At 41.5% G+C, this 13,348-nt stretch overlaps 1 protein-coding gene across 22 annotated transcripts in view; it reads right to left on the bottom strand.

Annotated features, from left to right (window-relative positions):
- Positions 1-13,348, bottom strand: part of KALRN (kalirin RhoGEF kinase) — a 501,553-nt gene that overhangs the window by 59,836 nt on the left and 428,369 nt on the right. Inside the window, exon 36 of one of the 22 annotated variants that reach the window (XM_081188021.1) lies at positions 1,790-2,162. The exons of the other annotated variants lie outside the window; for them this stretch is intronic. Within the exon in view, the coding sequence (XP_081044147.1) occupies positions 2,158-2,162 (5 nt within the window). The 3' untranslated portion in view covers positions 1,790-2,157. Of the gene's footprint in view, positions 1-1,789; positions 2,163-13,348 lie in introns of those variants that run through there. 22 annotated transcript variants of the gene reach the window in all.

The raw sequence follows: 13,348 nt of genomic DNA, 5'->3' as shown, positions 1-13,348 counted from the left end.
ATTTTGTACAGCACACGCACAAAATTAAGTTTCATTAAATCACCTATCACATCACGTAGTAGGCAACTGATAGACCTCCACCCTGACAAATACAGTTCCATGGCACTGAAACAAGCCCTTCTGAACCTAGCTATTGCCTTCAGTCACAGTCTTACTAAAATTTGATCTTCCCACCCGGTAGAGATATAATTCTCAGATTGCAAGATGAGCCAATTCTCCACGTAATCACCCTCTCAAACAATGAAGAAAGAGTGATAACCAATTAAACCTAAATAAAATAATTTAACATTGACAACTAATAGAGATGCTATTTGTAAGCAATTCACACACACATATTATGTTCATATATGCACTGCCCTAGAAATTGCCCTACTGCTCAACGAAGAAACCAAGAGAGAACTCTCCTTTCTTACAAATGGTTAGATGAACATGCACTGGGTCCTACCCAAGTTTGGAGGGGGCCCAGTGCACACATGTGATGTCACGTGGTAGGAGGAGGCCCAATGGGGCCAGCCGCAGCCTGCCACAGCCTCAAAAAGGCCTGCCAGGACCTTGGGAGGGTCCGCCATGGCCTGCTGCAGCTGCAGGAAGATCCAATGGGCCCCACTGTGACTGCAGAATGCTGAGGGGACTCAGGCCTCTCCTTGAAAATTTTGAGGCAGGCTCGGTCCCCTGCCCCAAATTTTTGGGTGGTCTCGGCCCCCTGCCCCACATTTTTGGGTGGCCTGCCCCCCCGATGGCGCCCCTGGTTAGACATGAATAAATGCTGACTGGCTTCCCTGCTAACCTAAGGTTACCAGATTTTTTTCCAATGAATCTGGGGACACTTTAAATAAATAAATAAATAAATAAATAGCAGTGGCAGAGGGGCGGCCGCCGCCTTGACCTCAACCGCCACGTTTCCCCTTCCTCCGAGGCTTCTATCTCCTTTCTCCATGAGCCTGGGCAGCCCATGAGTTGTTGGTTCTTCGGTGGTGGTGGGGAAGCGGTGTATGGTGGGCCAGGCATGGAAGGCAGAGGAAGGCCAAGAGCGGCAAAACCTCCCTTCCCATTGGAGCAGCCCCAATCCCATTCCTACTTGCGTGCAAGCAGGAGGGGGCAGGGATCTCACAGTTAAGCAGTGTGATGCCTTCCTTCCCATCGGAGCAGCCCCAATCCCATTCCTACTTGCCTGCAAGCAGGAGGGGGTGGGGATTCCTCAGCTGGGAAGGGAGGCTTCCTGTTGCCTAACTGAGAGATCCCTGCCCCCTCCTGCTTGCACGCAAGCTTTGATAGGCAACGTGAAGCCTCCCTTCACAACTGCATGCAAGTAGGAGTTGGAAGGCTGCTCCGATAGGCAGCATGAAGCCTTCCTTCACAGCTTAGTTGCTGGGGGTCAGGAAAGGTGGAGGCACCCTGGAAGCTGCATCTTAAAGCCCCTGCACCACCATCACATGGGGACTACCAAGCAGCTCCTGAAGCCAGCCAGAGTCAACTGCTCCGGGCTGCTGAGACTGCCACTGCTGCGTTTCCCGGGACATTAGATGAAATCCGGGGACATTCTGGGGATGGAATTTTCCGGGGACTGTCCCTGGGAAACAGGGACATCTGGTAACCCTACGCTAACCTCCTCTGATTAGATTCCTGAGAACATTCATTATGGATAAAGTCAGTTCCGCATGTACCACTAACATTTATTGCCTTTTAAAATCAGAGTAGAAAATCAGTTATTTGGTACAGTGGTTAAAATGCTATCATTTTAACAAAAAAGATAATTAAGGTGATTTTAAATTATTTTGTGTACAATGAATTAAATCTATACAAACCTATTTATTTAGAAAGTACACTTAAGATTATTTTCAAATCAGCAGCTTGGACTCCAAGCTTTGTGTTGAAAATACCATTACAATACAAAGTCAGTCTTCTAATCAGTGAAGCCCCTCTGCTGGTAGAACTTTCTCTCTGGACCAATCGAGAAGCAGAGTGGTGTGATAATGTTCGGGTTCCGAAGTTACAGCTGCCCCCAACCATAGTTCCTTACTGAAGACTCACAGGGCGTGGGGCAGAGCCAGTGGATGTGCTAAATCCATGTGTGCAGGGCCTTCTAAAAAGTAGTCCAACAAATCAACCCAAAAGTCACGTGCGCACACACTTTTTCGAGTTCCCCTGAACTCTTCATCAGGCTATATGGTAAAAAAAAACACAAAGGGGAGAGAGAAAAGAGGCTGTTGTTCAAGCCATCTGGGTCTGCATCTGGTAGGAGTCTTTAGTTTGAGGAAGACGTAGCAGAACTCAAAGAGATACTTTTAACTTCAGGATACTCTACAATGATGGTATTATTGCACAAAATAGAGTATAACATCCACCTGTGATTATTCAACTGTCTTAAAGAAACCAGTTAAAGAAGTTTCCTCAATTTCTTGTTATATGTAATATTTAATATCTATTCATAGGCTCGCCCAAATTAAATAATTTCTTTTTGGCCATCAGATGCCAAGACTTAATTAGCAAATAAGCTTCTACGTGCACTGAAGCAAGAAGATTTGTGTATTAACCCTTACATTTCATTCCAAAGAACATACAACTTTGACAAAGTGCACAAAAACTGCTACAGTAAAAAAATGGATAGCTTACACCAATATTCAGCTTGCAATTGTTGGCTTGTGAATTAAATATGCATACTTGAGGTTTATACTGGCACCAAGAGGAAGACAGAAAATACAAACACACCCTTCTTGTAACCAGGGTGTGAAAGGGGCCCAGTTAATCTCTCTTTGATTCAGAAGGTAACCAACTTTGTGCTCTTTAGCGTCCTACTTCTCAAACCCACAGAACACTAAGGTAAATTTAAAAAGAAAAAACAACCCTGCACAGGTTAAACTTATTGTAAATTGCTACATTATTTTCTGAATCAATTGGCAGTTTAACGATACTCCTATATATAAAATAAACAAAACTTCTAATGGTTAATCTCATTTGATCTTGTGTGTTGTTGTTTTTTGGTAACCCATTGTTTTCTCAGCTGGGAGTTATTTGTGAAACTTTGGTTCTTTACAAGACTTATTTTCCTTCCTTACTTTTACATGCTTCTTTGCACCACTTTTCAAAGTCAAGGACACTCAAAATAATAAATAAGGATGCCTACACCTGGTTTAACATCAATGACCTATAACATTAACTACATTTTATCAGTTTGCCTTACTGCAAACTGTCCGTAAAGCAAGTGTGGGGAAGCTTTTTCAGTCTGAGGGCCATATTCCCTCATAAGGAACCCTACAGGAACCACATATGTATGTTGGGCAGGGTCAGGGACAAAAGTGGACAGGGAAAATGGGTAGGACACCTACCGTTGTACAGTAGGAAAAAGAAAAGAGTGCTAAGTTCTTACTTAATATAAGGCAGGGTTATTCACTTTTGCAGACCCAGAACAAGAGACTATTTATTGATGAACATGGCAAAACGAAACATCACAAGGAAAATGAAAGTGACCACAAGAACAAGTTAAAGGATGGAGTCTTGGCTCCACTCCATAAGAATACCATGACAATATTTAACACTATCATTCTACACAGTGATTTCCACATATACACCCACCCTTTTCTATCCAGACAAACAAGAGACATTTATCACAGTTCAGCCAGAGAAAAACACTTAAGGAGGGCACAAAAAAAGGCCAGTGGTCTAGGGAAGAGTCCTATCGGGCTGGAGAGAGAAGGCTGGAGGTTCTCTACAGCTGACATAAAAGTATGCCTCTTTAAAAGACTTTTTATGCTATTCTTTCCCATGTCAACCCATTCTTAGTGCTACACATCCTGTAACTACACCCACCTGACAAAGGAAAGAACTAAATTTTGCAAAAAGAACCCCCCCCCCAAGGACTGCAGAACTACCTGTAGCATCTGGTTTCCCCCCTATGAAAGCATCACAATGCCTACTATTGGTTGGTAAGACAGGGTTTCACCAGACCACGCATCTGAGTAATTCCAGTTGCTTCCTCATAGCTATCATTCAGGAAGCACAAGGAAACCTGAGGAACTTGTTCAACTATCTTAATCTCCACCATCTTTCCCTTGCCATGCAGAATTTCAAAACAGCCAATTTGAACACACATTTATATTCTCTGCTTTATGGTTCAACTGGAAAACTAAAATGTGAAGCCTTCAGTTCCCTGACATTTTCTTGTAGGAAATGTGGTGCAAATCATACCAGTGCAGGAAAGAATTTGAATCAGAAATATATTAATTTTCTTGTCAGTATTTGACCACTTCCTTAACGCACAGACACACACATCTGGCACTCCTAGCATTGCTACTCTCTGGTATTTGACAGATCAGTTCTCAGAAATCCTTGAGCAACAGCCTTCATTCACAATAGCTTCTTGTATGTGACATAACTATGGCTGTAACTAGAGGTCCCAAATAAAGCCTGTTGTGAGCAAGACTGCAAGAAAGCGGTGTATTATGTGTGACAGAACACTATTAACAGCACCTCATTAGAATATATTGTGCTCGTAACCTATATATTAGGTTTTTGCATCACACAAATAATGTTCAGAATAGGGAACTTTTCTTTCAAATTTAAAGAACAAGTGGCAAACCTCATTCTAACTGCCAGTGTGCAGCCCCCACCTCTCAAAAGTGGGCCTTTGAAGCTTAAGAACAGGTAGGCTGCTAGCCAGTAACCTAAGTTGCATTCAGTCATAAAAGTTTATGCTGTTACCATTAGTGTATAAAACCTTTAATGACTTAGGATCCGTTTATTTAAGGCAGGCACCCCCAAACTCAGCCCTCCAGATGTTTTGGGACTACAACTCCCATCATTCCTAGCTAACAGGACCAGTGGTCAGGGATGGTGGAAGCTGTAGTCCTGAAATATCTGGAGGGCCGAGTTTGGGGATGCCTGACTTAAGGGATCACTTAACACACATTCTTGATCACTTCAGTCTGTGGAACTTGCACACACAATGTTTGTTCTGCATTTTTGAGGAGTCATTCCTTCGGAGTGGCAGTTCCTATGCTCTGTAACTCCCTGCCTATTGAGGCCAGACAGGCACTTTTATTATGCTGTTCCTGCCTGTTTCAGCAACCTATACAGACAGGTGATTTGGTTACATCTGCTTTTAAATTTGATGTTTTATCAAGTTTATTGTTTTTACGTGCTTTTAAATGTGTTTTTATTTTATTTTTAACTGTATCGTATCACTGATGAGTTTTCTGCCCTGGGCTCCCTTCAGGAGGAAGCATGGGATATAAATCCAATTAATTAATTAATCACACAGAGAGGGGGGTTGTTTCTAAATGACATATCTTGGTCATTTTACAGGGCTGCTATGACAACAGTTGCTTAAGAGATGCATTTACAGAAATAGAACAAATTATACAAGTTATTTCGTGTATTTATTGCAGTAAGTGAATCACTACAGTTCTTTCAACCCTGGCAGGGTTATGCTAGAATTGCTTATTATTTGCTCTCACCTCTCTCCCACAGTCACCTGCAGTGCTCCGCTACTGAGAGCAGTGCACAGATTATGTGGCATGCCTTTGCTTTGGGCAGCTGTGGGAAGCCCTGGGCATCAATTAGAAAACCGCATGCACAGTTTCCAGGAAGAACAAAACTAAGATGTTATTATAGTTAAGGCTGTGTGTTGATCCCAGATCTCTTGGAGGGTAGTTATTATGCCTCTTCTGATTAAAGACACCACACACAATTCCATCTGGAAAAACTGTGATTTGGGACAGGCTAAAACCTAGTTCTCACTGAGATGATAGGCCTGTGTCTGGGCACAAGTGGGGGCTCACATGATTTCAGTGTTCTTCCACTGGCATAGAAAACTGGCATCTCAGGGAAAGCATTCTAGCCTACATTTCTCCCCGCCTTGTCTATTGTTTACGAACAGGAATTTTTTTAAAAGGGATGAGCATTCAATCATAAAAGTTTCCCCATCTGCAGTGGTGCTGCCTAGACACATTCACGACTTTAGAACCACACCTCAAAAAAGCAAGAGGGACAAAAATCTAGGGACTTGAAGAAATATTTAGCTTGGTTCATTTCATGGCTGCCCAATGACACGTGAAAGCTGCTCAACAGCATAATATAGACTGCCCTTAGCTTCAGAATTTGGAGGAGTTCTGTACCCTACCCTAAGTTTCTCCTTATATACAATGCCCTCCAAGTTTTTCCTCTCGTGTGTCAGACCCTGTGGTTAGGGACAAACACGTTATGCAAGGTTCTGCAATTTACTGATACAGGGGTACCTCGGGTTAAAACTTAATTCGTTCCGGAGGTCCATTCTTAACCTGAAACTGTTCTTAACCTGAAGCACCACTTTAGCTAATGGGGCCTCCTGCTGCTGCTGCGCCGCTTGAGCACGATTTCTGTTCTCATCCTGAAGCAAAGTTCTTAACCCGAGGTAATATTTCTGGGTTAGCGGAGTCTGTAACCTGAAGCATATGTAACCTGAAGTGTATGTAACCCGAGGTACCACTGTAGACCCAAATCTTAGATTTCCTGTACTAAATTCACTTTCCCTTTGTACTGGCCACTAAAAGTCTATTGCTTAGGTATCTTAAGCTGCTAATGCATTTCACACACTTTCCCACAGGCTTCGGTCACAAACATAGCTCAGAACTTTCTCCTACTCAAACTTTTTGAGCTTTCATAGCTTGTTTAAATAACACAGCACTGTGGTACCTTATCAGTATTGTACTTTGCACTGAGCAGCACAATCCAAATAATCATGTTCATTGCTCCCTTTTCTTCTTAAATTTAAACCCTCTGATGAACTGCACAAATCCATCAGGACACCCTTCCTAAACATTAAAGGAAAATATTACAAAGAACCAATTGTCATTTAACCAGTTGGCATGTTATGTCCAAATTTTCAACTTAGCCATGAACCAGTAAATGTTACCACCTCAGCTTCCACATTTATAGCTTGGAAATTATATTACTATGATGACATTAAGTATCTGATCACTTTAAATGATCAGTTGATTTAAGTAATTTGTTCATTCACTTCAGCAGAGTTTTTAGGGAGGGTGCAATTGCTACTGTGCAAATCATGCATTTCCCAACATGCCTGAAGAGCAAAGGAAAATGCCAGGGAAAGGTGAGGGGGAATCTAGACTTGCCAGGTTTAGGATTTTTTTCAGTTTGCATTGCAAAATTTTCTGATGCCCCAGAGCAGTGTTTCCAAAAGTATAGTATGCATACCTCCAGGGGTATGTGAAAATATTTCAATGGGACATGGCAGGTTTTTTTTTTTTACTTTATCATAAATAAAATAGTAGTATTAGGACTACCCACAAACTATCTTCACCTGGGAAAGGGTATGCCAGTAGAAATGAACACTCAAAAGGAATATGTAATTAATTTAAGTTTGAAAAACACTGTCCTAAAGAGCGGTTTTATTTAACTTGCCTAATATTGTATTTCGAGTTGGTATTTATTACTTGCTATTATTAATGAACTTACAAATCCATTGTGATTTAGTAAAGATTACAGCTCAAACCTGGCTAAAATACAACTTTGTCTACTATCACTACTATCATCCCTGACCACTGGCCATTCTGACTGGGTCTGATAAGAGCTACGGCCCTACATTTGGAGTGCCACAGATTTCTCATCCCCGGATTAGAGTGTTAGACTAGATCTGGGAGGTTAAAAATCTCACTGAGTGACAGCAGGACAGTTACCATCTCCCAGCCTAACCTATTTGAGGGTGAGGCCCCGAGCCCCGCAGTTCCCCCAGAAATAAACACAGAGACATGCATATGTTGGGTTAGTGGGATAAATAAAGCCACAACTTTATTGGTTACAGATGTGAGCGGTTTGGCTTAGGCAATTTGGTGAAGCAAGACTATATCCTGACTCCTGCAGGAAGCCTAAAAAGGTCAACCACTGATAGGGGGAGCCCTATGATATACATCAATTAAGAGCACTCCCAGGGTCACTGATGGGGTCCTGGCATGGCCCTAGCCCACACCCAGGCTTTGGACAGGAACTACACCCCCGGATCTCTTTAACGGGATATCCTTAACGTGGAGGGGCAGGCCTGAGGCAACAACCACCCCTCCCATGACAAGGCTTACCCTATGCCTAACCTTACAAAGTTGTGATGATTGCTACTAGGTAGGTGAAAACTAAATGGCTGGTGCCAATTTGCCAAGTGGAAAACTTCCTACCCGGCCCCAACAGCCAGGCAACCGACATTAGTCATAGCAACACCATAGTCATGCAATGCAAGAAAAGAGGGTGGGCGGGCTGGGAGATCCGAGGAAAGGAGATGAATGGAGGCTGCCCCAAAGTCGCACTACTGTTTAAATGGCAGATGGCCACACACCCAGCTAACCCAATTGGTCAGCTGGGGGGGGGGGCGTGACGTGGCTGGGCATCCCACTGATGTGGGCAGCATCCCTCCACCCACTGCCGGGTAACTGGGGAGTCCCGGAACCCCTTCCGCAACGCAGCCCCCTGGAAAAGGGGAGCTGTCCTAACAGGACTGCTATGAAAATACAATGACATAGAAGCATATGTACCACCTTGAATGCCTTAGAGGAAAGAGCAGGTATTTATGGTCATGAATCTGCTGACATCAATAAATACCTGCTCTTTCCTCCATGGCTTGTTTATGCACTGAAACAAACAGCTAATTATTTTATATAGCATTGGATTTCTAGAGAGGAGCTCCGGCCACCAGTTCCTTATCCCCATTTCCCCCATAATAATTTATCCACATTTCTCTCTTTTCAGTTTTTCCATTCTTGTGACCACTGTTTTACAAAACAGCGTAAAAACATTGAGTTTCTTCAGAATTAGATAGCTTAAAAGAGGCTTTATTGACACAAAAAAGATTCAAGTATTATTACCCAATAGCAAGATTAAAAAAGAATTCAAATCAGTATAATTTGGGGGTGGGCAGAACACACAGAGAAAAAAATGTGATGACAAGATGAACAATGCTCGTCTACCTGGGGACTAATAGAAGTCATTTACACATGAAGTAATACCTATTCAAAATACACAGAACTGTAGTATTATTATAATCTATAAGGTTTATTAAAATAATAATAAAAAGATACATGCTTTATAAAGCAAGCCTCAAAGCAGAATCACTCTTAGAGATACACAGTGGACCCAAGAGTCAAGGTCTCTCTCTCTCATGTCTTATCAAGACAACGTTATGTGTTCAAAGGTCAGCACATAGCCTTAAAGGAAAAGCATCAAACATTAAAACAGTGTCACTATACCAGGATTTTTCTGACAATCAAAAGATCCTGCTAGCAGAGGTTTTTGAAGAGGTACAAATAATCTATGCGTTGAACTGCATGTTAGGGTAGTTAAATGATAGCAGATAGGGAGAAGATGTACAGAGCCCAATTTGGCAGCAAAACTACTAAAGAGAAGACACAGAAACGGTAGCAGTTGATTTCTTTAGACAGGTGGGTTGCCCAGAGAGCTACAGTGAAGAATGGTTGACTTGGCACTGACATTGTGAAGAGAAGTAAACCTGCAACAAGTAGATATAAGTGATGATGGAGTTTCAAAGTGCCTTACAGGAAAAGGATAAAACATAAAGCTACAACAAAGCACCAAAACTATTCAACCAACACTAACCCACTATCAAAAACAATCAGCTAACAATAACAATTAGCCTTCCCCCCTGAGCCACAAGATTTGTAGACTACGTACCTAAAAAGTAAGGTCAACAGTTAAAAGTTCATAATGAGAAGAATTTGAATGTTTAAATAGTTAGAAAAAATAGAATATGCAGTAGGAATGGGAAGCTTTAGGGAACAAGGGAAAGATGGATGGGAAGTGGACAGAATAGAATTATGGAATATATCTATTCCTTTTCTTTCCCTTTCTTTCCCTTTTTTCTTTTTTATTCTTCAGTTCTGTGTGTGTGTGTGTGATATATATATATATATATATATATATATATATATATAAAAAACCAGTGCTCAAAAGAATGCTTTCTATGGCTTTCTTTTTGTAACCTCCTATGAGAGTCTTTGGTTAAGCACTGTTGGACACAGGTACTAAAAAAGCAAAAACAAAACACCTCTCTTATTGTTTTAATTTCACAGACTCCAAAGGCTAACAATGCATGTAACCCACAAATACCGGTAGTTATTTGCAATAAAGGGTAGGTTTTTACCAGTTTCTCATAGGTTGCTCCTGATGTAGAAAAGGTGAAAACAGCCAGGTCCAGAATCACAGTCCTGCACCCTTTGTTGCCACATAGGAAACACAAACAAACATGACCAGTTTGCGTTCCAGATACCATGAAAGCACTAGCTATTGGGGGGGGGGACATTACCCTCCCCATTCCTCCTCACTCCTGTTGCCTTCACATGAAGATACCTAGGTCTATCAAATGTAGTCAGAAGTTCAAAGTTACAACCAAAGATATCCTTATGATACAATGCGTCCACAAGTGCTGTCTCTACATTAAAAGAAAGCTAGAGTTTTGTTGTAATTTTCAGTTGTACTCAACATTTCTTGTTTTGATGTTGTAAAAGAAAAATCTGTATCTCTATCTGACTCACTGGTGGAGTCAGCAACCATTTCATCTCAATGCAATTTAGAAATTGCTATTTTGGCCAATTTGAGAGTCCCACATATCAGCTTAAACAAAGAAAAACAAGGATGTCAGAAGATCCCATCACAGGTTGCACCATAAGTATCTTCCGCTTGACTCTGAAATAAATTGAGAGGTAGAGGGATAAAGTATGATCTCAGAGAATTTATCTGAGTGTGGCCAGCCAAAATAGATGGTGTTCCACATAATAGGTACATACCAATAAGTCATTCCAGACTGAATACATTTCTATTTCTGGTGAGGCACTGTTCTAATATTTGAAACCCGTACATTCAAGTAGCCTTGCCTGAATCTTGCGGGCTCATTTTTTTGGTTTGGAAGGAACTAGTAGCCTAAGTAGGAAGTCAAGTATCAATGAGCCCAAGCTTCAGCAGAAATCCAAAGCCAAGTTTCCCCTCTTGGAAAAATTTGGTTTCACATTTTCTCTAGTCCGATTTAGATTTTCCTTGCTAATGACCTTCCACAGAGCAGGAAACACTTAAGCCATAGTGCAGCTCTACTTATCTCAACTTACATTTTCAAGGTACAAGGACATGGGAGTGTAATGCAGAAAGCAAACTGCGCAGGCTTTTAAAAAATCTCAAATACAGTGGTTCCTCTGTTACAAACTTAATTCGTTCCGGTGGTCCGTTCTTAACCTGAAACCATTCTTAACCTGATGTGCGCTTTCGCTAATGGGGCCTCCCGTTGCCGCTGTGCCGCCGCCGTGCAATTTCCGTTCTCATCCTGGGGCAAAGTTCTCAACCCGAGGTACTATTTGGATATTTAATTTGGCACATTTTACTAGAGAATCTTCTGCTATTCTATTTTATGCAACAATCAATCTTAGTAGTTGTGACCGTGGTTTATATTGCATGTGTGGTGCTGGAGGTTTTTTATGGTTATTGTTGTTTTTCTTTTTGTTATTTTTCTGAATGATGCCATGGCTTATGGCTAGCACAATAAAAGTCGATGATGATGATCATGATGATGAACCCGAAGTACTACTTCCAGGTTAGTGGAGTTTGTAACCCGAAGTGTTTGTAACCCGAGGTACCACTGTACAATTCTTTAGAGATAGACACACGGGCGCACCTATGACTTTAACTCCATTTGCATGTTCACCAAAGAGTACCTTTGAAGTGTCTATGGCCCCATCTGCACTATATTTAAAGCTTAGTTTAAACAGTCATGGCTTCCGCCAAAGAATCCTGAGAAGTGTAATTTGTTAAGGATGCTAAGAGTTCTTAGGAGACCCCATCCTCCTCAAAGTGCTACAGTTCCCAGAGTAGTTGAACAAGTAATCCCTCTTCCCAGGGAACTCAGGGAATCACAGCTCTGTGAAGGGGAAATGGGTTGCACTATCAAGTCTCAGCACCCTTAACAACTACACTTCCCAGGATTCTTTGGGGAGAGCCATGGCTGTTTAAAGTAGTATAAAACTACTTTAAATGTACAGTGCAGATGGGGCATATGTGCCTCTCTTTGTGTAAGTGCATACACATTACTGAGAAATATTTGTGCATTTCTTACTGGTCAGGAACCAGAATGCAAGCACCAACCTAGTGTCACCAAACCAAAAAGCAAGAACTGGGATTTGTCTTTCATAAGCAAGTGATAGTTGTACCATTTATTGGGTTTAAAGGTTTAACAGCAAGCCAAAGTAGGGAAAGTGTTCTCTGCCATTTGTTTTCAGGTCACGTTATGTCATAAAATTATGTGCCTGAACCTGTAATGGGTCCTCTGGATATAAAGATCCAAACTTGATACTTGAGAGAACCGTATGACCCAGCCCTTGGATTACCAAGGGAAGTCCAAGAACATTTATATGGACTAATTTAAAGTCAGGAAGACAGACCAACTATTTTCTAGGGTCCACATTGGGGCATTATCTTTGGGACATTTCTCCTGAGCAAGAGCAGCAGAACATGGAGAATTTTTTAAAGCCCATATTTATGTCATCCACACCACCGGATATTCTTTGTTAAACTACTATATTCTGCACAGCAAGTGTTTCTCCAACTCCCAAAGGAATATTACAACCAGAACCTAGAACCACAGAATCATATAATTGTAGAGTTGGAAGGAACCATGAGGGTCATCTATTCCAGCCCGCTGCAATGCAGAAAACTTTGACCCATGAGGCTTGAACCCAGGACCAAGATTAACAGTCTCATGCTCTACCTAATGTTCCGATACAACCAGCAAGAACGCTAAAGGTTTCCCTACTTTTATAGTGAACTGCAGCTATGAAAAAAGGTCCAGTTTATATCTCACAATAAAAAACTTCACTCACTGAGATCTTTGAAAGGAACCCACAAAGCAACGACTAAGACACCATGCTGAACTCTGTCCATTTGAGCCTTTTTGCATGTCCACAACCACCACCTACACTTTATAAAACAATGCTGTACAACTGTTGTAACAATGAAAGTTTACACTGGATTTTGAATTGACATTGCTATGGTGGCAAAAGAGGGCATATCTTGTTGCTTAGCATTTCTTGTAAAGAATGCAACAGAATGGTTACTGCCTGCTACAACTGGGGGTGAAATGCAAATAGCAGAACCGTATGACCACAGAACAGAAGCCAGTTTCTGACAGAACAGAAGTCAGTTTCTGGAAAGTCACCACTTTTTAATCACAGCTAGAGGAAGCAAAATTATTCCTGGGGCACGAATATATATGAGCACTTAGATGAAACCAAAGCAACTGGCACGTATTTTTGAAGTTTAACTTCTCAATCTTTTTATGTGAGAAAGTCAAATATCTAAGGTACTTAAAAAA

This window comes from Podarcis bocagei (assembly GCF_964188305.1).
Source record: "Podarcis bocagei genome assembly, chromosome: 1".
NCBI lineage: Eukaryota > Metazoa > Chordata > Lepidosauria > Squamata > Lacertidae > Podarcis > Podarcis bocagei.
The sequence above is the reverse complement of the archived record's forward strand: the minus strand, read 5'-3'. Positions and strand labels throughout refer to the sequence as shown.